Below are 26,500 nucleotides of genomic sequence, written 5' to 3' on the forward strand. Positions count from 1 at the left end.
TTTTTTCTTTTATAGACCAGGGCACATGTCCTATTTACACAACACTAGATACGCTTTTAGCAACGATCTTCATGATTCTCGAATGAATAACTATCTTCGGAATATTTTACATATTGCCGAGAGAGAGAGAGAAAGAGAACTTTTTTCTTTTTTCTTCTTTAAATCGTCGAGTTTTTAAACTCTCGCTTTTTAATTATTTTCTTTTCATTCACGTCGTTTGCACACATGTGTCGTTAATTATAACAGTATTTATAACTAAGTCTCGCATTTTTCTTCACGAGATATTTAAATTTTTATATTTTTGTGCATAATATTTCTTTATTATGTAAGAAAAGATTTTTCAAAGTATTTAACGTTATAATATAAATATTTCATGCGATTATGCATTTTTATGAGGAGCATGTGAAAATATGTGCTTTTTGATATTTCATATGATTCAGACCACTTTCAAAACTGTTCAAACATTTTTATAACATAAATTTTTATAACATAAAAATATTTTAATTTTATTCAAAAATGAAATTTATCATTGTTCGCTTAAATTTTATGTAAGCTTGTTAATTTAATTTAGAATAATATTGGAGATTCTTCTTCTTTTTTTTTTTCTTTAATAACGATATTACATAAAATTAATTAACAATATAATTGTTCATCTGAGAGATTTAAGCAAAAAAGTTTAATTTAATTTAAGGATAATTTATCTTGATTATATATATAGTTTTATACAAGAATCATAGTAGTACATGTATTTCTCTAAGAAAAGAAAGTATGGAAAAATATATTTTAATAGACTTAGGGAAAGTATATTTTCATTATCAAAATAAACAAAAGCAGAATTATATTTACCAATTAATTTTGCATAGTCATATCTTTTTTTAATTCTTTTTTCTAAGCTTTTCTAGATTATTGATATGTAAATAACTGTTTGTAATATAAAATACTAAATATTCTCTGCTATTGTATAACTTCAGAATCTATGTATTTCATTTTTTCATCAAACGTACTAAAGATACGTCAAATATGTACATATGTATGTATATTCACCTTTAAAAAATAATCTTAATTTAAATATGAAATGATAACGCTTGACGATAAGTCGTTATTGACGTAATATTCAACCTCTCACTTTTTTTTTATAATCCGAAGGTAATCCAAAGGTAATACCGTTACGTAAATAATATACTACTTTAATACGTATACATATTTTATATAGATATATACGTAATTGAATATATTGAGTCCATACACGAGTCTTTTCAAAGAAGAGTAGAAAAGATCCGTTGTGTTTTTTTTTTTTTTCTATCAGGGATGTATTGATAACCTTCGATTTGTTTTTCGCGCCATTATTTATATCGTTGAAATATCTTCTTCGAAAATAAATACGTAAGTACGTACGTAAATACATGGGTAATAAGAATTAACTTCTGCGATTATAATTCTCCTAATTTAATAATATTTACGTATATACATGGTAAGTGGATCGATGTGCTAACACGACAATGATAAGAAAATCAATTTTTTATTATAATAGATTGTTTAATCATTCGATTAATTTTCAGATCAGTTATTATTATTATTATTATTATTATAATAATAATTATTATTATTATTACTATATATTAATATTTCTATTATTATTATTTATTATGACTATATTTATTACTGTTATTATTATTATTATTATCAATATTGCCTCATTTCCTTGATAGATATTTTTACGATTGATTATTAAATGAATTTTATTAATCTCTCTTCGTTAGGAAGTAAAGAAAATATGAAGCACAAACAATTTTGCAAAAGGTCAAATATGTTATCATTATATGTATGCAAGAGGTTAATAAAAATTAACTCCCGCGAAGAGTGAATGAAATATATCATGCTGGTCTTAAGATCGAAAATAATTGGCTTTTAAAAGGCAGCTATGTGAAACTGTAAAACACAATAAGTATTTCTATTTGTAGGATCTAGAATCCCCACGTGCATGGCGGGAGAACGATAGATCGAAAATCTTATTGCGTTAGACACCTGTTGTGTTAATATATAATATATTTAGTGTTCTCATTAGGAAACAAATTTACGCGTTTATTTGTTTTTCATACAAGTTTTATTAATTTAATAAAAAACATATTCATCGCATATTAAATAAGGAATTCCTTTATATATTCTATATAGAGGCTATTTTTGGGTAATAGATTTAGAACTTCAACTTTTTGACGATAATTTAATTTGTTTTGTGCATATTCCATCAATAAAAAATACGTTTGTGATTATTTTAGAAATGGCAGGAGAAACTGTCTTAGTCATAGGTAATGGTGGAAGAGAACACGCTATTTCTTGGAAATTATCTCAATCTCCATATGTAAGGCTAAATCTTAATTTTACATTAATCAGTACATTTCTATATATGTAAAGTATTTTTTAATATATATGTTTTATTATTGTTTATAGATAAAGGAGATATTTGTTGCTCCTGGTAATAGTGGTATTGCTTCAGTGGATAAAGTTTCTTTAGCGAAGATTAATGTTAAGGATTATAAAGTATGTGATACGCGTATGAATATTTTTTATTATCTGTTTTAAATATTTTCTTGTTATAGTATATTTGTTTGATAGGAAGTAGCCGAATGGAGTAAAAAAAATGGAATAAGTATTGTCGTTGTTGGCCCAGAAGAATATCTTGCCAAAGGTTTGGCAAATGAATTACAAAATGTAGGGATACATTGTTTTGGGCCACGAAAGGAAGCAGCTAAAATAGAAGCTGATAAAGATTGGGCTAAACGATTTATGGATCGTTATAATATTCCAACTGCCAAATGGAAAGGATTTACAAAAGCTGAAGATGCAAAAGCATTTGTTAAAAAGTGAGTAGAAATAAAAATAAATATATCTTCTTAATGGAATATTTTAATATAAATTCAAATTTTTATTTTAGTGCTTCATTTCGAGCTCTTGTGATAAAAGCTTCAGGTTTGGCAGCAGGTAAAGGTGTTATTGTAGCAAAAAATGTAGAGGAAGCATGTCAAGCAATTGATGAAATGTTAACTGATAAAAAGTTTGGTTCTGCTGGTGAAAATATTGTTGTAGAGGAACTTTTAGAGGGTGAAGAAGTATCAGTACTTGCATTCACAGATGGTACAATATATAAAATAAATAAATTTTTTAAGATGTTAAAATATTCATCATATTAATCTTTACTATTATTTAGGAAAAACAATAATTCCTATGATACCATCGCAAGATCACAAAAGGATATTTGATGGAGATACTGGTCCAAATACTGGTGGAATGGGTGCTTATTGTCCATGTCCTTTGCTGAGTAAAAAAGATTATGAAATAGTTAAATTAAATATTCTTCAACAATCTATTAATGGACTCAGAAATGAAAATATACCATTTGTTGGTAAATAATTGTAATAACATATTTAAACGAAGAATATATATATATAAGATGATTTAATTAAATTTTTTATTGTTTATTGTAGGTGTCTTATATGCTGGTTTAATGATAACTAATGAGGGTCCTAAAGTCTTAGAATTTAATTGTAGATTTGGTGATCCTGAAACACAAGTGATATTGCCATTATTAAAGTCAGATCTGTTTACAATTATAAAGGTGAATTTTGTGTTTTGTTACACAAGATTAATTATTGTTGAGAATGATAAAAAATATTTATATAACATTATCTTATTCAGGCTTGCTGTAATGGTACCTTAGATCAAATTCAAATTGAATGGTATGAAGGTGTATTTGCTGCTGGTGTTATTTTAGCATCTCGTGGATATCCAGCTTCTTCTTCCAAAGGTCAAATAATATCAGGAGTTGACAATGTAATATCTAAAAAAGATTATTTTATTTTCCATAGTGGCACTGATCTATCTTCTCAAGGACAATTATTAACAAACGGTGAGATAGTTTATAAATAGTTAAGAATTTTGATACTGAACTAAAATATTTTTCTCTATTATATCTCTAGGTGGAAGAGTTCTTATTGTTGTTAATATTGCACGTTCACTGGCATTAGCAGCAGCTAGAGCTACTCAAGCTGCTCAGAAAATATCATTTGATGGGAAACAGTTTAGAATGGATATAGCACATAAGGGTATTGCCAGGTGTGTATTATATTTTTTATACAATTATAAAAAGATTCCTTTCAATACAAATCATTACAGATCAATTCTTCGTTATGGCGATTTAACATATAAAAATAGTGGTGTTGATATTGAGGCTGGTGATTCTTTGGTATCTGCCATCAAACCTGCAACATGTTCTACCATGCGTTCTGGTACATTGGGATCTATTGGTGGTTTTGGTGGTATATTTGATATCAAAGCTGCAGGTTATAAAGATCCTCTCTTAGTTTCTGGTACTGATGGAGTTGGTACAAAATTAAAAGTGGGTACATATTGTAGAATACAGATTATACAATATGATGGACATATCAATTACTACTGAACATTAAATTATCTTTTTAGGTTGCATTTGAATGCCATAAACATGATACAGTAGGAATAGATTTAGTGGCAATGTGTGTCAATGATATACTTGCACATGGAGCAGAACCATTATTTTTCCTTGATTATTTTGCTTGTAGTAAACTTGATGTTAATATAGCTGCCACTGTTATAAATGGTGTTTCAGAAGGATGCAAAAGAGCTGGGTGTTCTTTGGTGAATATTTATTATATATACAATATATTAAGGGTTAGCCAAAATAAATAATGACAGAGTTTTATACAGGCCTTACTTATAGACCAATTTAATGTAATTGAATTTTGCAGAAAAAAATTGTATGTATTGTATTTCTAGATTGGTGGAGAAACTGCAGAAATGCCAGATATGTATTCAAATGGAGAATATGATCTGGCAGGATTTGCAGTAGGAGCAGTTGAAAAAAATAATTTATTACCATGCATTGATAGGATTATAGAAAAAGATATTGTAATTGGTCTTCCATCAAGTGGTGTACATAGTAATGGTTTCAGTTTGGTGCGAAAGGTTCTTGAAATAGGAAATATAAAATACACAGACGTTGCTCCATTTTCTCAAACAGGAAGAACTATTGGTATTTATTTAATAAGATTTGAAATTTGTTTCATAAATTCATAAATATATCTACACATCAAGTTATACTTATTGATTACAGGGGAGGAACTTTTAGAACCAACTAAAATTTATGTTAAGGGTGTCATTCCTGCTTTGAAATTAAATTTAGTAAAGGGTTTTGCTCATATTACTGGTGGAGGTTTAATAGAAAATATACCAAGGATTTTGCCTAAAGATGTTCAAGTAACTTTAGATGCATCTAAATGGAAAATTTTACCTATCTTTGGATGGCTTGCTGCAGTTGGTAAGAAATCAAAGATATTACATTAAGAAAAACTTAAATAACTTTATTTAAAAGTATCAGATTTTTTTTCTCCTATCTTGTAGGTAATATTAGCCAACAGGAAATGTTAAGAACTTTTAATTGTGGCATTGGAGCTATTTTAATCTGTGCAGAGAAAGATAAAGATAAAGTATTACAGATGTTGAAAGAAGAGAATCCAATAGTAATAGGAGCAGTAAATACTCGTTATAGTGAGTCGATTATTTGAATTTAAATACCAAGCTATTTTCTACAGTACTTATGTATAATATATTTCAATATCATAGATGATCAATTAAACGTTGAAATCCAAAACTTCGATAGATCGATCGAAACAGAGATGAGAAAATATGTGCCACATATTGTATCCAAATTAGCAGCCCCACTTAAAAGAGTGGGTGTTCTAATTTCTGGCAGTGGAACTAATCTTCAGTCATTAATCAATGCTACACGAGATCCAACGCAACACATTGGTGCAGAAATAGTTTTAGTAATATCCAATAAACCGGATGTCGAAGGATTAAAAAGAGCTGAAAGAGCAGGCATCAAAACAGTTGTAAATAGAAATTGAAATTATCAATATTCGTATTATTCGTATACTTCAATTTTTATATATATGCTGTACATAGTACTTCTATAAAATCATTTAATTATTTTTAAATTTAGATTATTCGACATAATCAATATGTAAGTCGAGAAGCTTTTGATTCAGCAATGACTGTGGAACTTGATGCAGCAGGAGTAGAGATTGTATGTCTGGCAGGTTTTATGAGAATTTTGTCTGCACAATTTGTAAATAGATGGAAAGGTGCTTTGATCAATGTGCATCCTTCTTTATTACCTTCTTTCAAAGGAGCACAAGCACATAAAGATGTTTTAGCAGCTGGCGTTCGCGTTACAGGATGTACTGTTCATTTTGTTGCGGTAACAATTGTTAATATATTCATTAATAATATAATTTAATATTTAAATAATTTTACTATATTATTTATATATAATATTTATACATTATATTTATATACAATAGATATCATATAGTTATAATACTAAAAAAATATATATTTTATATATAATATATATTATATATAATATAATCACTCTACATTATTTATCATAGATTGATATTGATTCTGGAGCTATTATAGAACAAGAGACGGTACCTGTTTTACCAAATGATACTGAAAACATACTTCAGGAACGTGTGAAAAAAGTGGAACATAAGGCCTTTCCCCGTGCATTAAAACATTTAGCCACGGGACGTATACAATTAAAGGATGATGGTAAAATCCAGTGGAATTATTGAATCATATGTATAGATCTTATATTTTTATGAATAAATATAAAATTTAGATAGTTTTTATATTTACAAGATAAGAAATTTTTTTTTAGATTTCTTTTTCATAGGTTTTATACAAACTATACAAGTATATATACACTTTGTTCATTTTTCTAGTCACTAGCTTTATATATCTTAGATGTTTGGTAAACACTAACATTTCTTATATAGTCTATTGAATATTTAATCTTCATGTGATCTTTTTTCTAAAGATTGTTTGAAACAAGTTGAAAATGTCAAGATTGTTATTGTTGTTATAACTATTGTTTATATCTTTTTTTGCCGATTTCTGTTTTATCGATCGAACTGGTTCTTTGGACAATACTTGTTCCGCAAGAGTTTCTAAATTAACGTGAAGCATTTGTTTTTGAAGTATAGGTACCAGTAAATTATATTTATCAATCTTGTTGTTTAATTTTTTAATGGAAGGTTTTAAATTTTCAATAGTATTTGTCCAGCTTTTTTTTTCTTCTAAATTCAATGGAATTAAACCTAATTCATTGCGCGCTTCTGTTAATAATTTTTGTAATTCTTTCGTTTCTTCTCTGATTTCCTTTGAAAGCTGTATCCATTCAGGAGTGAATCCGTTTTCTATCAATACCTATGATATGATTATAATTAGTTTTATTCTAGTTATATTATAATATTATAATGTTATGTATAATATTACTTATAAAGTTATACATCATATTTAAGAAAGATATTTGAATACCTGATTTAATTTGTGCGTAGTGAAATCAACATATGGGTTTTGTCTGTTGATATTTTTTAAAGGTTTACCGATGCCTGGAAGATCACTAAATTCACCTTTATTCATTGCCTCTTGAATCAAATCTTCTACCAATCGATCCATACCATAGCGTGTCTTAATGTCTTGAGCCCGTTTTTTATCCATTCCGATTAACGTATTACGTTCTTCTGCCTGTAATTTCTTTAATCTATGTTCCATAACATTTTCAACAGCCTTTTGTGCTCTTTCGATAGTATGTAACTTTTGTCGTTTACTCGGTGTTCCTATACCAACATCATAGTTTAGGTAATGACGATGTTGAGGTGCTGTATGCTTGAAACAAAAATATAAACATATATATATATACAGACGTAGATCTATTATACACATTTAAAGATATAGAAGTAAAATATAATATAAATAAATATATATATATAAATAATAGTATTTATAAATGAAAACCTTAATATCAAACTCTTCAACATCTGGTAGTAACTGAGAATTATTTTCTTTCAAATCATTGCGTAGCTTCCGTATTTCTCTATAGGCACTTTCGACCTAAACGGAATATTATTAAATATTGTTATAATATTTATTTTCATTGATGAAATAAATTGACAACATATTTGAAATATTTTTACTTCTGCAAATCTAACTGCATCAGCTTCTTTTGTTCCACTGTCTGGATGGAATTGTTTGGCTAGATGTATAAAGGCAAGCCTAAGCGTTTCATCTTCGCAATCTTCATTTACTCCAAGTGTTTGATACAGTTGCTAAAGAAATATCTCTATTATGTAGATTGTAAACATATAAAGTAAATAGACTTCATAAGTGTAATGAAGTTTCACCTTCGTAGATTTTGTAGAGATACGATGTTTCAATCGTTTTAAAAAAAGCATGTCTGTGAAAGACACACGAGTAAATTGCTTACTCCCATTCACGCATGTACAGTTGAAAGTTAGCATATTTTTAAATTAATCAGTAGGAATCATAAACAGAAACTAATTGATAAAAGTATCAATAGACATAATCGTTGATTTATGAGTTATTATATAATCGTTATTTAAGATTATAACCTATACATGTAATTCTTGGTATTTGCATTAGTCCATTTATTACCAGTTGTGATTATATTCTCTCACTCTTTCAGTAATGAAAGAGTAAAAAAATACTTATTAAAGACGCTAGTCAATTGGAGTTAGATATCCAAATGTTGGTTTTAATTTCTTATTGGTCGAAGTGAATTTATTCAAGCCCCTGATTGGTGTTCGTTTCGCACGTGTTCTGAAAGAATAGGGACGCTATACACATTTGAAATATTTGAATTAAGCGGCGCCATTTTGTATCAACGGTTTGTGTGTAACAATGGTGTTATGTAGGATATTACAACATATAATATGGTATTTTACAATATTTACAATTTCAAACGTATATTTTCAATGTAAAATATCATATAGTTTGTAAAGTATAATATTTACTTTTCTGAGAACTTCTATAATTGGTGTAATATTATCACTGAGATATTAACGCGCGGTTTCAATTAAATTTGAAAAGTTCTTAGTTCTGTTTACTTGAAATAGTTTGTAATTTGTGATATATGTGATTAATTGAAATACTTTTTAATGAATATATGATTATAACAAAAACAGTGCGAATTATAAAATGAAATGTTTATGAGAGCAATATTATTTACAATCAATGTTGTCGGTTAACCTCAAACAATCAATGTGTACATTATATTTTTCAAAATATTGACTATGCTATAAAAAGTACTTAGAATGGCTAATAAAGTACAGAATAGACATAATGTTTCTGATGAGATGGAAGTGGACTTTGTAAATAATGAACTTAATAACGATGAAGAAGGAGGTATAAGAATAGATGATGATATCTACATTCCACCATTACCAAAAAAGATTAATGATTTAAATATAAATGGGCCTAGGCTCATGATTACAAAAATAGTTAATGAAAACTTTAAAAGTTACTCTGGCAAGCAGATTATTGGACCTTTTCATAAGGTAAATATCGTTATCATCGCTAATTAATCTTTATTTAGAATCTATATGCTATGTATTTTTTTATCATATACCTTTTAGTGTTTTTCTGCAATTGTGGGACCAAATGGAAGTGGTAAAAGCAATGTAATCGATTCAATGCTTTTTGTGTTTGGTTATAAAGCAAGTAAGATACGTTCGAAAAAGATCTCAGTTTTGATACACAATTCGAATCAACATAATAACTGCAAAAGTTGCACCGTTTCGATATATTTTCAAAGTATAATAGATAAGGTAAATTAAAAGTAAAAAATTTTCATTGTTTTACTATATACATGATTTTATTTATATAAAAAATATATGAAAAAAGAAAAAAAGAAGTGTTTATATTGTAGGAGGGTGATGATTATGATATTGTACCAAATAGTGAATTTGTAATATCTAGAACAGCATTTAAGGATAGTACATCGTATTATGAATTAAACAATAAGAAAGTACCGTTTAAGGAGATATCTAAACTTTTGAGATCTCATGGTGTTGATTTAGATCACAATAGATTTCTGATATTACAGGTATGAATGGTAAAAATATAATTCATATTTCAAAATTTTAAGATCTAACAAAATTTTTTAATAGGGTGAAGTAGAACAGATAGCAATGATGAAACCAAAAACTGCCAATGACAATGAAACTGGTATGTTGGAATTTCTGGAAGATATCATTGGTACTGTACGTTTCAAAGAACCTCTAGAAAAATTGTTTGAGAAGATTGAATTATTATCAGAGTGTAGAGTAGAAAAAATGAATCGTCTTCGAATTGTTGAAAAGGAAAAAGCAGCTTTACAAGAACCTTTGCAGGATGCAGTTAATTATTTGAGAATGGAGAATGGTGTAACAAAATTACAATATCAATTGTATCATTGTAAACGGTACGTTATAGTATTATTTTACCCTTAATTCATTATTACCTTCTCTTTAGAGGTTCTATGATACATTATTTTATTTCGTTTAATTCACACCAATAATTTCAAGTTTCTCGTAAATCAGTGCTAGGACAGTACAGGAAATTACTTTACAAGAAGAAAAAACGAATGAAATAAATGAAGATGTTAAAAATCTTGTGAATGAAATGCAAATTGTTCATCAAGAAAAGGAAGAAAAACAAAAGATACTCAATGAAAAGAATAAAAAGTGGAATACATTGCAGTCTAATAAAAATAATGTTGATGCACAATTCGAACAAATAAGAAAGAAGGATGAATATTTATATGCTGAAATGGTTGAGACAAACAAAAGAAGAAAAGAGAATCTTACATTGGTGAAAACTGTAAGTTTAATCATAAAATTGAAAATTTTTATCAAATTGAATATCGAATGTTTTTATAAAATTTTCATATTTGTTTAATGATTTTAGGAAAAAAATAAATTAGAAGAATTGCAAGAAGTACCTAAAAAAAATTCACATACAATCGAGGAATATGAAGAATATGTAAAGAAGCATGTAAAATCTAGAGAAAAGGAGGAAGCTGCATTGGCTACTTTAATGAGTGGTTTACGTGAAAAAACGGAGCCATTACTTAACGAACGATCTCAATTAGAGAAAAACTTAATATCTCTCAGGAAAGATGTCGACGAAGCTAAGAGTACATTTGATATTGAAGATTCTAAATTACAATTATACATATCTATTGAACAGACAGAGAGAGAAAAATTGAATAATATAAAAGAAACTTTGAAAACTACTGTCGATACGATTAAACAAAGAACTGAACAACTTGATTCCTTGAATAAAAAGATTCCTGCTACTCAAAAAAGCTTGAACCAAGCAAAAACTGAGTTTCAAGAAGTAAAGGATCGTGAGATTCAAATGACGTCGAAACTAAAGAATCTGAGAATTTCTTATGAAGAAAAAAGATCTGCCATGCAAGCAAGTAATTCAAGAAATAAAATTTTGAATTCACTTATGAAAGAAAAAAGGGAAGGAAGGATTCCTGGTATTTATGGTAGATTGGTATGTTTTGTACATATGCTATTTATTTATGAATAATAACATTTAGAAAATATCATTTGTAATTATTTTATTATTTTACTATTTTTCATTTCTATTAAAGCTACTCAATACGTCATGATTTTGTCATTAGGGTGATCTTGGTGCAATAGATGCTAAATATGATGTAGCAATTTCAACTGCTTGTGGTCCGTTGGATAACATAGTAGTGGATACAGTTAGTACTGCTCAAGCGTGCATTACTTTTCTTCGTCAAAATGATATAGGACGTGCAACATTTATACCTTTAGAAAAACAACAACGTTATCTGTCGAAGTGCAAAGAAAAGATAAAGACACCAGAAAACGTTCCCAGACTTTTTGATTTAATACGCGTTGAGGATGAAAATGTATTACCAGCATTTTATTATGGCTTACAAGATACTTTAGCAGCAGACAATTTAGATCAAGCGACGCGAATTGCATACGGACAAAGACGTTACAGAGTAGTTACTTTAAAAGGAGAACTAATTGAAATGTCGGGTACTATGAGTGGTGGTGGACGTACTGTATTTAGAGGTCGTATGGGTCAAAAAGTGATTAGAAATGAGCCTTCTGTTGCTGACATTGATAAATTACAAGAAAATCTTGATCAAGTATATGAAGAATGTAACAATTTAAGAGCTAAACAGCAAACTTTGGACAATCAAATACATACTCTTTCAAATTCCTTAAAGGATATGACAGTTGATAGAAATAAATTTAATATCGAGGTACAAACTTTAAAGGAACAGAAATCGTTATTAGAAATACAACTTAAGAATCAGGAAGAAAAAGTTGCGGAATCTGTATGCGATCCCAAAGAGGTACAAAAGTTGGAGAAAATTGTAGATGCTGCCAAAAAGAAATTAGATATGGTTCAAGAAAAATCCACCATCGTTGAAAATAAAGTTTCTGATATCAATATGAAGATTGAGAAAATATCTGGTGGGCGTGTAAGGGAACAACAACAAAAAATATCAAACTTGAATAAACAGATAGACAAGACAAAAGCTGAAATTTATAAATTACAAGTGGCTATTACAACAGCCGAACGAAATTATAAAAAGGTGGAAAAACGTATAGAAACTCTTGAAAATGATATACACACTGCGGAAGAAAAAATACGTGAAATGCAAAATCAGAAAAATGATTTAGAGGAAAAGGGAAAAGTTTTGTTGGAAAAATTAAACGAACTTAATACGGCATTGCTAGAACGGGACGAAGCTACGGCGTCTATAAAGGAAGAATTGGAAGCATTAAAAACTCGTGAAAATAACATGAAAGCCACGAAAATAGATCTGGATCAGAAGTTTAATGAACAAAAGAAAATTTTAGCGGCGATTAAGCAACAACTGCCAGATTATACTAAGAAAATAAATTCTTTAAAACTTCATACAATTCCAGGAGAACAACCTGGTGTCTTAAAAGAATTATCAGAGGAAGAAATAAGTGAATTGGACGAGAAGGTTGTAGCGGAAAAATTAGCTAAAACTATACAACATTTACCAAAAGAAACTCCTAATATGCAAATTATTGCTGATTACGAAGAAAAAGATAAAGTTTATTTACAACGAGTTACGGATCTCGAATTAATAACTACTGAAAGAAATAATTTAAGAGATATTTATGAAAATGCACGCCGTCAAAGGATGAATGAATTTCTTGCTGGTTTCACATTAATAACGAGTAAGCTGAAAGAAATGTATCAAATGATTACTTTGGGAGGAGACGCTGAACTTGAATTAGTCGATTCATTGGATCCATTTAGCGAAGGGATAGTTTTCAGTGTGAGACCACCAAAGAAATCTTGGAAAAATATTAGTAATCTTAGTGGCGGTGAAAAAACTCTGAGTTCTTTGGCTTTGGTGTTTGCATTACACCATTATAAACCAACCCCCTTATATTTTATGGATGAAATAGACGCAGCTCTGGATTTCAAAAATGTTTCCATCGTTGGTCACTACATTAAAGAGAGAACAAAGAATGCTCAATTTATAATAATATCCCTTCGATCGAATATGTTCGAACTTGCAGATTATCTCGTAGGAATATATAAAACATATAATTGCACAAAAAGTGTCACAGTCAATTTGGCCAAATATTATATCAATCATGGAATTTTACCTCCAACACAAATAACTGCTTCTAGAAATCCTTATACCCAAACACAGATATCTACACAACTTACGTCGAAAAATAATGCGCAAGACGCGCCAATAAACGCAGATAAAGTTGCGCATTCAAATGGAACGGATTTAAATACCTCCTTTGGGTAAGATAAAAAATGATTTTATTGTATTGAGTGTGTGCGTGTGTGTTTCTTTTATGACTCATTCACGCATTTAACTGTCGGTTTCAGATTACCAAATTTGAGCTTATGTGAGAGTCCAAAGAAATCTGATAATTCCAAGGAAAACGTCGATAATGAAGGGAAAAATGGAAATAAAGAACCTGCAAGGAAGAAAAGAAAGATATAAAAGTGTTTAGTAATGTTATCATTAAGACGAAGGTATGTGTCAATAAGGACATACCTTATGTAAAGAAAAATACATCGTGTGCAATGCGAAGAAATAATTATTTGAACAGAATGCATTGTTTTGCCAACTACGATTTAATGTCTCATAACGTTTTCTCAATTTCGTTAATGTTATTTCTTATCGATATATATATATTTATTATCAATGTCATTAGACAGAAATCATGAAAACGATTTTTTGTTCAAACTGATACATTTCAAATTACATTTATAAATATGCGCTGGATTATTTCATTTCATTAATAATTTCATATATACATACGTTATATCGTTTGATTTATCCAGAAAAAGCATGGTATCTTTACAAAATTGGCCTAACATTGCAAGGATTATATTTATTACTGTAACGTAATGATTATTTTTGTTCGTACCCTTTGTGTATTTGTAAAATAGTCGACGAGAATACAGTGCTCTTTTACAATTGTATAAAAATAAGAGATATGAATTTAACACTGGTGAAAGTTTCTCACCTATGATAATATAATTGCTTTAATGAAAATATAAAAATATGCTTATAGATATCAATTTATGCTTTTTTAAAAAAAAGGCGATATTGAATTAAGATGAATAATCACAAAATTAAGAAAAAATATTGTATTGTAATGTACAAATTGGCTTAGTTTTAATAATTGCCGTATAAAATGATATATATATATATCAAAATGAGCAATATTCTTATATACTTATAAATCTAAATACATATACTTATAATTCGTACTAATATTTGTGTACTTTCATACATCCTCTTTGATACCAATTAAAAACGTTATGAGTAGCAATATAATAGGATATTATGAGAAGAAAGAAATGATGTAATCGCGCATTCAATAATCACTTCTACAATCAATAAACTTTACAGAAGATTAGACACTTCTTTGTGAAGAATACGCGATAAGATATACTTGAAAAAAATTTATTTCTTCTACTTGAGGAAATAAACGTAAAAACAAGTTAACAATAAAAACAAAATGTGTACATCTATAATGTATCATAAATCAAATGATTAGAAAATCTTTGTATTGGTGAAAAAAGAAAAACATTATATTGTAAGTATCTTTTTACATTTGGTATCAAAAAATTAATATAAACAAGTCAGTCAACTAGAAAGTATAATAATAGAATAAAAATTTACTATGACAGAAGAAGAGTTATGTACATTTCATTATAAAGTATTAGTTTTCCACACACAAGATCGAATATAGTCACATTATTTTTTAATACATATCGTTTAGATGCACTGCCTTTTAATAACAAATAGTTAACAAAATATTATCAAAATTATATGTCGTAGAATTAGCTTTATTGATATTTTTCCATATCATTTTTCTTTTCAATATATATATATATATATCTGAGAACGTGTAAATATATAAATAAGTCGTCGTTCACTCGCCTTTATTCGCATTCTACAAGTTTGTATATAGAAATCGTTACGGTTAATCTAGAAGAGAGAATTAAAGGAAAAATAGAGGAGGGGCGTGGTGTCTTGTAAATCGGTGGGGAACTCGATATAAGTATATATGTCTGTTTGAACGATTAACATTTTTACTACGGTGTATTCTCGCAGAAGCGAAAATGACAGCTAGCAAAGAGGAAGGTAGTAGCGACGATGCAACGAAGAAGGTGTCGCCAGGTAGATTTATTCATCGTTGTCATTGTCAGTGTTATCATCATCACCATTATTATTTATAATTGTCTACAATGGTAAATTGTCTAATCATATGTGTATCGAAAATGATTTATTAGAACCATCCTCCCACCGGTACGTTTCGTTAAGTGTGAAATTCAAATTCCGCAGGTAGTTAGTTATATAGTTAGTTATTCTATTGGAACGAGTATTGTGATTCATTGAGAAAACGTTTTGAAGCGTATCGTCAGCGAATTAGTAAACTTAACATTTTATAATTACGCTATGATACAACGCTTTTTATAAATTATTTTATAAAAAAAATTATTTTTTATATTATATTATCATTTCAATCATTCTTTTTCAAAAATTATTTTATATTATTTTACTTTTCTACACCGTTTTTTTGACTCGTTGAAGAAGTTTTTACACAATGGGTTTGTATATTACTCTAATATATAATTTCGCGTAGGATCTATTTCATTTAAATAGATGTTTTCTGTTTGGATTCAAGAAATATTTTTAATTTATTAAAAAAGTCATCGTGTTCGTTATCGAAAATATCGTTTACATCGCATAATAATATCTTAACAAATAATTTTTTGAAGATTGAGATAATATTTTAATTGAAAGGTAAGATAACAACAAGAAGATTTTTAACTTTTACAAGTGCCCTATTGCGTTCTTATTTCTAGATGCGTATATCAAATTTCCTCTCTCTTTTTTATCTTATTTCAATCATAACAGTATTTAATTGTAGATAAGTTATATTGAAATATTTTTTGAATACTTAAAAAAAATATTATATTTACCTTATTCGTTTATCTTTTTGATAAATTCTTATCTTAATCTCAAGATGGTATTAAATATATACGTATGTAAAATTAAATTATATTATGAATAAATGCGTAAATATTATCAAATGTCAACAATTAGAAAAAAAACATGATATGCGTCTACAGTTTAAATGTTAAAATGATCGTGACATAATAAGTCTTTTTCATTTTTTAATTGATCGAAAATAAGATCAAGATGAACATTACTTTCATTTATTGAACATATATGTGTTTGTGTTCTACATATATATATATATATATATATATATATATATATATCATACATATATATATGCTCTACATATGCGTATATGTATGTTTCAGGTAAACTGGGGATCAGACATTTGCAAGTCCTTCTACTTTTCTTCGCCATGGTCATTGGATATTTTCTTAGAGTGGGAATGTCAGTGGCTGTTGTGGCAATGTCAAACTCTACTGCGGCGAATCCAGAGATCGAAGTAAGTCTCTTTTATACAATGTTTATAACATTAACATCAAAAACCAGCTATAAACTGTAATATTAACATATTCGACAAGATTAAACGGAAGTGTTGCTTTCTTCAAACAAATTCTATTAATATGTAATTACCGAAGTATAAAATAAATTATTTAAAAGATTTTATAAATTAATATATATATATATATTATTATTAAATATATAACTTTCTATCATATTTAATATAAATAGAAATATATTATTAAAAATGTGTAATATTATTACTAAATGTGAGATAATGAGATTATATATATTTACATAATATATATGATAAATATTTGTAATTCTTAAATAATAATAATTCCTTAACAATTATGCGACATCTAAATAATTTGATTGATCTTCTTTATTATTTATTAGGATTATGGATGGACTTCGTCGCAAAGGTCATCGATCCTTAGTTCGTTTTTCTGGGGTTATACGATAATGCAGATGCCATCGGGCTATATCATTACCATTTGGAGTACTCAAAAGCTTCTCTGTTTGGGGATGTTCATTTGCGGTTTATTTAGTTTACTGATGCAGGTTGCTGCTCATTATGGCGGCATCATAGCTGTATACGTTTGCAGGGTAGGCATGGGTCTCTGTCAAGGTTGCCTCTTACCTTCCATACACACCCTTCTCTCCAAATGGGTGCCGCCCTCAGAGAGGGCAAGACTTGGTGAGAACCGTTTGATACGTGAAATAGAACGAACGAAAGTACTGAAAAAAAGACGCGAAAAAATCAACAAAAAAGATAAAAAAAGAAAAAGAAAAAGATCGTGAAGGACAGACAATACATGTTCCTTATTCCTCTCTACCTATTGTTCTATTATTAGTTTCATTCTCTCTCTCTCTCTCTCTCTCTCTCTCTCTCTCTCTCTCTCTCTCTCTTCCTCTCTCTCTCTTTTTCTATTTCTTTATGCAACTATATCGTTTTTCTTTCTTTTTTTTTAAGGTACCTTCACATACGCAGGAGCACAGTTTGGTACCGTTATCGCTCTTCCACTTAGTGGTCTGCTCGCAGGATCATCGATAGGATGGCCTAGCATTTTTTATATTTCTGGTGCTTTTTCTATCTGCTGGAGTATAATATTTCTCTTCCTCGGTTCTGATACACCGACTACTCACTCAACTATTTCCTTCGAAGAAAAGATGTATATTGCGAGCAACCTTGAAACTTCTCATCCTGATAACGAAGAGGTGAATAAATTATAATATAAAACAACAGTTTTTAACAGTTCGTAAATAACGCTAATGGTACGAAAGTAATGAATAAAAACTGGCCTTATCGAGGAACGATAAAATATTAAGCATTGGATTTTACAGGACACATTTATTAAACGTAAAACAGTGCGATAATAAATGGGTTTTATATTGCAAATAAGAATTAAGATTCCGCAAACTGATTGTAAATTTTACTTACATACTTTAATTTAGTGAATATTAGCTGTTCTATTTCCAATGATCAGAGTACAAAGATAATTTCTTTTTACAGAGATCGACAGACTCGGGGACTATTCATATTCTAAATGGAAATATTTCGATTTGGTTTGATTATGCAATCACACGATAAGAAAAATGATCCATATCGAGTATTAAAAAATGAGCAATGTGCGCGACGATTCTTCAAGAGCCTTCTTCTGGAATAATTATAATTTGATCGCGATCGAACGATTTAACAAAACGGTATTTGATCGATTTTTTTACACGCTAGATTTATTCTCCTGATAATTGTTATCATTCAAAATTCCACAACGTACCGGTTATTATCTCATTGAGATTAATCATTTTTTCTTCTCTTTTCTTTTCTTTTTTTCTTTCTTTCTTTTTTCTTCTCAACAAAGCGAATCATAATTTACTTCGTGTATCCAGCCGTTTGAAATTATATTTTGTTCGATCCTATTCGTTATTTTTAGCTTCTTTCTTACAATACTAATGTACTTTTAACGATAATGCAATACTTTGTCTTTTTTAATTAAATTTCCCGTATGTTCGGTATGTTTTGCGCGTCGGCTCAAGGCCAACAGAAAATGTAAAATGTTATAACTAACGTGTTATTAGTAAGAACCCAAGTAGAAGAACACTCGAGGAGATGATAATGCGTCATTGGAAATTTGTCGATTTTATTATATTTTTTTCCCATTGGGAATTTTGGAAACGAGGATAGAATTCCGATCGAAGTTTTTCTCTTTTCTTTATTTTTTCTTTCTTTTTTTTAATCATTATTGTCATTCTCATAGTATTGCGTTAGAGTATGTTTTATCAACTAGCAATGTATTATGATTTATTACGTAAGGAAATCGCATCTTACTTCTTAACTAGTTTCACAAAGCGATTAGATAGCTATGCATATATATACATATTTATTTATTTATTATTATATACATAAAGCGAACGGACGTATCGATCTCGCGTATATCATTATCCGAGGATTACTTTTGCAGTTGATTTAACAGATAATTTAATAGGAATGAGAGATTGTCTCGCGTGCGTGCGTGCGTGCGCGCGCGTGTGTGTGTGTGTAATATATATATATATATATATATATATATATATATATATTATACGCGTTTATGTAGTTATTACTATTTGAATTTGTCCTTTACTTTACTCGTTAAAAGAAAAGATTGTAAAAACTGAAATTGTAATTGCACACGGTAAAGAGCATACCATTGTAATTATGAATGCGTCAACTCCATTTTTCGCGTGATACGATACGTGATACGTTATATAATCAAAAAAGAGGTTTCTTTTATTTTTTTGTTTTTTTTTTTTTTATTTTTTCAACGATTATGAATTTTCGAAGAAATTTTTTGTCATTGGAAATCACATTAATATAATATTTACTTCTTGTTCTTTTTTTATTAAAGCTCGAACTTATTGTACTGTTTCAGAAATTACGAACACCATGGAAACAGATTTTTACATCGACACCAATGTGGGCATTGATAATTGCTCATTGCGGTCAAAGTTGGGGATATTGGACTCTTCTCACGGAAATGCCAACTTATTTGAACTCAGTTTTGGGTTTTGATATCGAAAAGGTAATTAATCGATCTTTCGAATATATCATTAAAATACTTTTCTCATATTAATATATCATTCTTATTAATCTTATTAATTCTTATTAATAATTTACAGAATGGAAGTATCTCAGCATTGCCCTATTTGGTGATGTGGATGTTAAGTTTCCCTGTAAGCTGGCTTTCGGATTACGCTCTTAAAAAGAATGTTTCTAGGTCGGTGACGAGGAAGTTATCTAACACTATCGCTTATTGGGGCCCTGCCGCAGCTCTGGTTGTTTTAGGTTTTGTTCCGATCAATAATCCACTGTGGACTATTGTAATTCTTGTTATAGCGGTTGGACTTAACGCTGGATCGCTTTGTGGATATCAAATAAATCACATTGATCTTAGTCCGAATCATGCCGGCACTATGATGTCTATCACTAATTGTTTGGCCTCTGTCATCGCGATAATTGCACCTATAATCTGTGGGGAAATCGTTTACGACTTGGTAAGTATAATTTTTATCATATATGATAATAGAAATCTTTCCTGTATTCTATATCTTGCATATTATTTATCTTTCTATTATTATATAAAGATATGTAAAAGAGTTTGTTATCTTATAAACAATGTATATATGTATGTATATGTATATACATATATATATATATTTTTTTTTCTTTTATTACAGAGCAGTACATCTCTATGGTCAATAATATTTTATATTTCGGCTAGCGTTTATTTCGTGAGTAATTTGATATTTCTCATTTGGGGTAAAGCCGAAATACAATGGTGGAACGATCTTAAAAGCGGTAAAGAGAATAATGTGTTACTCAAACCGATTTAGTGTGCAATATTGATTCTGACAAGAATAATGGTTGTAATTATATTTTTTTATGCGAATTAGCATTCTATATAATAATTGCCGATACATGTAGCATTCATATGCATTCAACAGACTGCATCAATGCTCATTATTCATTCGCATAATTCTTCTTTTCATGTTAATTTTTGATGTACCATTTGTCTTGTTATTTTTATGTTGTATTTATATCGTGTACCAAAGTTCGATCATTATTTATTGTATCATAGTTATATAGATAAATGAAAAAAAATATATATTATATATTATGTATATATATAAATGTATTATATTGTTAATGCGATAAGTTGTTGAACGAATAATTTTATTATTGATTATGTTGGTTCTTATTTTGTCTTCTTACGTGTCGAGACATTTAACACTCATAGATAATAGTTACTGAAATAACGAATTGATTTCCTAACTTATCGACGGTACATAGTCCAAATTTTTAATTCATTTCTGTCGATAATAGCACTGCTATCATATATCTCCTGTCGACAATATTGCATATAAGAAGGGGTTAACCTTTTTGTCTTAACGGGCTTGTGAAATAATGTACATTTAATTTTCCTATATTAAAAATGTTTTATAAATAGGAATAATAAAGAGATTAAAATTTTTGAATGCTCGTAACACATGTTAAATATAAAACAATTTCAATTTAACATTATTATAAAGTTAAATATTGAACTTCGAGTCGTTGATTATATTTAATATTAACAAAAACGAACGTTTGATTGATTTTTATATTTATTGATTCAGTTTTCTTCTGCAATCCGATGATTAAATATCGAAATTTACTCTTTCCATACGACTGAACTACAGTAATTTATTTTTTGACAATTTAATAATTATTTAAATGACGTAAATGCACACCGAGTATAAACAAAAATTTATACGATAATAGATTTGTTCATACATTACATAATCCGAATTTTACATAAACCCGAACATTATATAACAAGGAAAAAATATGAATCAATTTCGATTTAATATCTCCATACGCATAATTTTTGACCTCGGAGTCATTACTCTTCTGTAAAGTTAATAGAAACGAAATTTCGCTTGACTTCGACGTATATCAAAGCAATTTTCTCTTACATTTCGATGAGTAAATATCGAAGCGCTCTCTCTCTCTCTCTCTCTCTCTCTCTCTCTCTTTCCTTAAACGCGAAAAATTAAAAATTAATATTTTCAATAATTTTATATTTATTTAAATAATAGGTGGAATTCAAAAAACTAATATTTAAGAAATACATTTTTTTTTTAATGTTATAAAACATGAAACACGTGTTGAATATAAAATAATTTTTGTTTAATATTTAGATCGATTAAATTTTGAACTGACGATCTTTGGCTAAATATGACGGAAATAAAATCAAATATTTGATTAACTTTGACAGTTACTGAATCACTCTTGCTTTGTACACCGATGGATGAATATAGAAATTATGTGGACGAATATATCCTTGAAACTGCAATTTTAGCGTTTGAGACTTGAATTCTCATAAAATGACGATTACCCCGTTGCTTTGATTTTTTAATAATAGTAGTAGTATAAAAAGTAGTGTCACCGTTAATCCGTGGGTCCTCAGATGCAGCAACCTCCACGCGGTAGGACCTGGGTCGGTAATACTTGTAATACATTAAAATGCAGTATGATACAAGTACTACCGGGCGAATGGCTGTTTATTTCAGTTAAATTCCAAAATTTCTTCTTTCAATTGAAAGAATGAAAAATTGAGTTGATTCTATTAACACTTTCTATTTTAATTCACATTAATTTAATCGTTATGCTACTTGCGAGTAGGATATAACCTAACAAGCTTATAAACTGATATGACAACTCATGGCGGCGCCAGTTCCCGCTCGCATTTGTAGTTCATATTTTGTCCACACCTGTCGCTGAAGTCGCATACGTTTCAGGTGGTGAAAATTTTTAATGATATATATTGAATTAAGTAGACAACGTAAGACACGCTATTTCTGATTCGTTCTATGTCAATAATTTATTAAGAAATAAAATAAAATTCTTATATAAAAGTAAGTCATAAATGTTTCTTTCATCATATCAGGTTAACCATTCTGAATGATTTTATCGTTGTTTGTTTTTGATTGTTTCGAGCCGATTGGCACAAAGTAAAATATTTTTCAAAAAATTAAATAAACAAATCGATATAATCAATTTTTGCGATAGTAATAACGTCCTAATGAAATTCTATTATTTTTTCCTTCTAATGAAATTTCTTTACCTTCGCAGATAAGCTACTTGTGTATGTGATAAGACGTGTTTTTAAAATCGTGAAAAGACCTAATTTCCTTCAATAGAAAAGATGACGACGCTCAGACCTTTCACGTGTACTGATTTATTCAAATTTAACAACGTGTATGTAAGCTATATGAGATATTCCAAACAATATCACGTTCTAACCTCACATTTTCTTTCATTCCGACATGTCACGTAGGATTTATGCTATAGTTCTTTTATTTTCCAGAAATCTAGATCCACTCACGGAAACTGTATCCTTTTTTCAAATATTTCAAATATTCATGAAAATCAATTCTTAATATTATATATATATATTACCTTAGGATTGTACAGGTTGTTTCCTATTTTTCTAGCAAAATTATATAAACGTAATTTACAAGTGAAAATAAGAAAAAAATATTCTATGAAGTTTGTTTGTAAATACTTTGTTGTAACAAAGTTGTAAGAAAATAGTAAACGCAGCCTGAATGTATATATAATACCAATAATATAAAAAGTCGATCAAGTTTACTTTGTATGTACTTACAAGATATTTATTGTCTTCTAACAATTCATTATTGTCATAGTGGTTGGTTTTCAGTTATAGTATCACAGTAATATCTTTTGAAGTAGCTATCAAATTGTCAAGGGTATGAGAATATTATTAGAGAAATGTTTTATTTATATACAAATATATATATTTTTCCTTAATTTTATTTTTATAGTATGGGTTATCCTTTTATATGCAATACCTGGCCCATTGGCCAGAATATTTCCAAGTAGCTGAATCACCAAGCGGTGAAATTATGGGATATAGTAAGTACAAAGATCTCATTGTATGAAATAACATTTATATATTATACCCAACAGATAACTGTACAAAAATGATACTGATTTCAATAAAATTATAATATTCTTTCTAATACAATCTTACAGTTATGGGGAAGGCGGAAGGTCTTGCAGAAAATTGGCATGGTCATGTAACAGCTCTTACCGTTTCACCTGATCATAGAAGACTCGGTCTTGCAGCGATGTTGATAAAATTATTAGAGGAATTATCGGAAAAGTAAGCTTTTAAAATAGAGAAAGAGAAATAAACGCGAAGCGATAAGTAGGTAATTAATTGCTTATGCGTTTTGGTTATAGGAAACAGGCATACTTTGTGGATTTGTTTGTCAGGGTTAGTAACAAAGTAGCTATTAAAATGTATCAGCAATTGGGTTATATTGTTTACAGAGTAGTATTAGAATATTATAACGGAGATCCAGATGAAAATGCTTATGGTAAGTATTTAATTGGCAAAGTAAAAGTCAATTTTTAATACGTTAACTATTCTATCTTTTTTTTTTGTATATATTTTAAAGATATGAGAAAAGCACTTTCAAGAGATGTAAATAAAAAATCGATAATACCACTAACGCATCCTGTAAGACCCGAGGAAGTCGATTAATTTTAAGGTATATAAATGTATTAAGAAAGAGAGGAATAAAGGAATATATGCATTATATTAATTAATCTTCATTTTAAAGATGATTTCTATTAAATTAAAGGTAAAGGTACAGGTTTCTCTTGTCCGCAGATTCAAGCAGTTTATTTGCTTTTCTGTACAATAGTACAATGTCTTCTGCTTGTCACCGCTCATGCCTTTATGCGCCACTTGATGCGAATAAATAATAAATAGAAATGTATGATGGTAGGCTTAGTAGAATACTATAGACAGCCTCCTGACGTACAGAGGCATTTTTTCCATGACAATTGTTATTTACTGGCTGTCTCTGTATCGATTCTACTACATTTAAAAACTTAAGCCTAATATATGATATTTACAGAATGAATGATTTCACTGCATCATGATACAAAGGTGCTAAGCACCTACACAATATTATTTAGTTTGCGTATTATAAAAATTAAGGACAAAGTGTCGTTCTTGCATATCTTTGTACTGTTTCCAGTATTCTGAGGATCTCGAATAATTTATATAAATCTTTAATGCGCCAAACGAAGCTGTGCAATAGATTCATTCGTCTATTCTGTTCAGGGAGGCACGATCATATTCAGCCTATCTCAAATAATATATCAAATTATAGAAGTTTTGTACGTATTGCACGAAAGCCCTACTTTAACTTTATATATTCGCTTGTGTTACTAAAGAGAAGGAAGACATTAACTAGTTACGTAGGACACGTCAAGCGAGTACAAAACTTCTATAAAAGAATGAAATTAAAATCAAATGTTTTTGCACACGTGTATTATGCAGGAACGATGCTAAATGTTAAATAAAATATGTTCCCCTTTACATCTATTTGGTCGTGTCTTTATATAAACAAAGAAATATTCGTTTACATATTAAATAAATATAAACTATGAGACTAGCTATTATCAGAATTATGTAATAATATATAAGAAATTTGTCACATTACTTTTTGTAGAAAAAATCTTTTTCGAGGTCCGTGGTTAGCGTCGACAAAATTATAGCTTCATTTTATATTCTTTATCCTCGCCATTCAGTATTCATAATCATTTAAGAAATAATACGATACGCGGAAGAAAAATTGTCAAAATTCCTCCAAATCAATAGCATCTCAAAAACATCTTTGCTCTGACAATAGGAATTCAGTTCAATTCGCACCATTTTTAACTTGATTTCACATACGAGTTGTACAAAAGCTGTTGTATTACTGCACTTTGTTTGGCAAGAAGTACATTTTCTTTTTTTTTTTTTCTTTTTTTTTTTTGACATGCTCTCATATCAGAGAGAAGGGTATCGCATATTATATTTTTATGTATTTCTGTGTATTTCTTTTTCTTTTCTGCTTTTTTTTTTTTGGTTCACTAAATTTCTAAACACATTCAATAATTCTGATTAATATATATGTACATAGTACGTGACACATCACATAAATTTAGTATTTTATACTAGAGATTCGTATTTGGTATATAAATAGGGTAGCAAAACGTTTCCGCACGATGCTCAGCTTTAAAATGAAACTATTCGATGTAATTAGACATACTAATTAGGCAGTGTTACAAATCGATTCGAGTAATTTCAGTCATTCTGTTGCACCATATACATGGTACATGGTCTCTGTGCTATATGCGCCGTTAAATATTTACATAAAAGTCATCTACAAGCTTCCATTCTAATGTACACAAAACACAACCAAAATAACTGCTGCACTCACTGCTTTCGCTCTGTGCTATCCGATATACCATTTGCACAAATAGTTTGTTTTTTTGTTTGTTCGTTTTTCTTTTTTTTTCTTATAATACAGGTAATACCTTCGTATATAAAGTTAGTGCCTTGACAATGTCAAACTTTCAATAAGTCGGTAAACACATTCTTTCACACCATTCTCAAAAATAAGCCAACCAGTCTTTCTAAGGTCTTTGGTGATCTGGAGTTGATTTCAAAATATCCGGTTGTGTTGGAAGACAACTTGAACCTA

At 29.0% G+C, this 26,500-nt stretch overlaps 6 protein-coding genes across 20 annotated transcripts in view; 4 read left to right on the forward strand and 2 right to left on the reverse strand.

Annotated features, from left to right (window-relative positions):
• Positions 1-1,364: 1,364 nt before the first annotated feature.
• Positions 1,365-6,734, forward strand: LOC122628184 (trifunctional purine biosynthetic protein adenosine-3). 3 transcript variants are annotated; one of them, XM_043810187.1, is made up of 17 exons: positions 1,365-1,383; positions 2,277-2,359; positions 2,449-2,538; positions 2,614-2,861; positions 2,933-3,132; positions 3,206-3,400; positions 3,483-3,613; positions 3,694-3,904; positions 3,975-4,110; positions 4,171-4,393; positions 4,474-4,668; positions 4,807-5,062; positions 5,144-5,347; positions 5,431-5,577; positions 5,653-5,921; positions 6,032-6,289; positions 6,483-6,734. In XM_043810187.1, the coding sequence occupies exons 2-17, from the start codon at positions 2,279-2,281 to the stop codon at positions 6,666-6,668; spliced, it is 3,030 nt and encodes a 1,009-aa protein (XP_043666122.1). In that variant the 5' UTR covers positions 1,365-1,383; positions 2,277-2,278; the 3' UTR covers positions 6,669-6,734. The 3 variants fall into 3 exon arrangements, with proteins under 3 accessions (XP_043666122.1, XP_043666119.1, XP_043666121.1); XM_043810184.1 differs by lacking the exon at positions 1,365-1,383 and adding an exon at positions 1,787-2,185; XM_043810186.1 differs by lacking the exon at positions 1,365-1,383 and adding an exon at positions 1,787-1,995.
• Positions 6,735-6,742: 8 nt separating this feature from the next.
• On the reverse strand, positions 6,743-8,577 carry LOC122628191 (dnaJ homolog subfamily C member 28). The gene is made up of 5 exons (XM_043810195.1): positions 8,280-8,577; positions 8,073-8,204; positions 7,894-7,989; positions 7,414-7,764; positions 6,743-7,302 (listed from the first exon to the last, which is right to left on the reverse strand). The coding sequence occupies exons 1-5, from the start codon at positions 8,394-8,396 to the stop codon at positions 6,892-6,894; spliced, it is 1,107 nt and encodes a 368-aa protein (XP_043666130.1). The 5' UTR covers positions 8,397-8,577; the 3' UTR covers positions 6,743-6,891.
• Positions 8,578-8,710: 133 nt separating this feature from the next.
• LOC122628182 (structural maintenance of chromosomes protein 4) lies at positions 8,711-14,571 on the forward strand. The gene is made up of 8 exons (XM_043810182.1): positions 8,711-9,452; positions 9,531-9,722; positions 9,824-10,000; positions 10,065-10,357; positions 10,476-10,755; positions 10,843-11,439; positions 11,570-13,728; positions 13,816-14,571. Exons 1-8 carry the CDS (start codon positions 9,210-9,212, stop codon positions 13,931-13,933), a joined length of 4,059 nt encoding a protein of 1,352 aa, XP_043666117.1. The 5' UTR covers positions 8,711-9,209; the 3' UTR covers positions 13,934-14,571.
• An 885-nt stretch (positions 14,572-15,456) lies between these two features.
• On the forward strand, positions 15,457-21,430 carry LOC122628187 (putative inorganic phosphate cotransporter). 2 transcript variants are annotated; one of them, XM_043810190.1, is made up of 7 exons: positions 15,457-15,625; positions 16,780-16,913; positions 17,312-17,612; positions 17,889-18,133; positions 19,828-19,977; positions 20,075-20,449; positions 20,633-21,430. In XM_043810190.1, exons 1-7 carry the CDS (start codon positions 15,568-15,570, stop codon positions 20,786-20,788), a joined length of 1,419 nt encoding a protein of 472 aa, XP_043666125.1. In that variant the 5' UTR covers positions 15,457-15,567; the 3' UTR covers positions 20,789-21,430. The 2 variants fall into 2 exon arrangements, with proteins under 2 accessions (XP_043666125.1, XP_043666126.1); XM_043810191.1 differs by lacking the exon at positions 15,457-15,625 and adding an exon at positions 15,855-16,056.
• A 1,134-nt stretch (positions 21,431-22,564) lies between these two features.
• LOC122628194 (N-alpha-acetyltransferase 20) lies at positions 22,565-24,559 on the forward strand. 2 transcript variants are annotated; one of them, XM_043810201.1, is made up of 7 exons: positions 22,565-22,849; positions 23,067-23,192; positions 23,302-23,326; positions 23,780-23,870; positions 23,991-24,120; positions 24,201-24,337; positions 24,419-24,559. In XM_043810201.1, exons 2-7 carry the CDS (start codon positions 23,140-23,142, stop codon positions 24,502-24,504), a joined length of 522 nt encoding a protein of 173 aa, XP_043666136.1. In that variant the 5' UTR covers positions 22,565-22,849; positions 23,067-23,139; the 3' UTR covers positions 24,505-24,559. The 2 variants fall into 2 exon arrangements, with proteins under 2 accessions (XP_043666136.1, XP_043666137.1); XM_043810202.1 differs by lacking the exon at positions 22,565-22,849 and adding an exon at positions 22,854-22,945.
• A 1,740-nt stretch (positions 24,560-26,299) lies between these two features.
• The window catches only part of LOC122628180 (uncharacterized protein CG43867), a 107,583-nt gene continuing 107,382 nt past the window's right edge, over positions 26,300-26,500 (reverse strand). For all 11 annotated transcript variants that reach the window (XM_043810166.1, XM_043810169.1, XM_043810167.1 and 8 more), the window contains one exon: positions 26,300-26,497. In XM_043810166.1, the coding sequence (XP_043666101.1) occupies positions 26,433-26,497 (65 nt within the window). In that variant the 3' untranslated portion in view covers positions 26,300-26,432. The remainder of the gene's footprint in view (positions 26,498-26,500) is intronic.

This window comes from Vespula pensylvanica, chromosome 3, assembly GCF_014466175.1.
Source record: "Vespula pensylvanica isolate Volc-1 chromosome 3, ASM1446617v1, whole genome shotgun sequence".
Lineage (NCBI taxonomy): Eukaryota > Metazoa > Arthropoda > Insecta > Hymenoptera > Vespidae > Vespula > Vespula pensylvanica.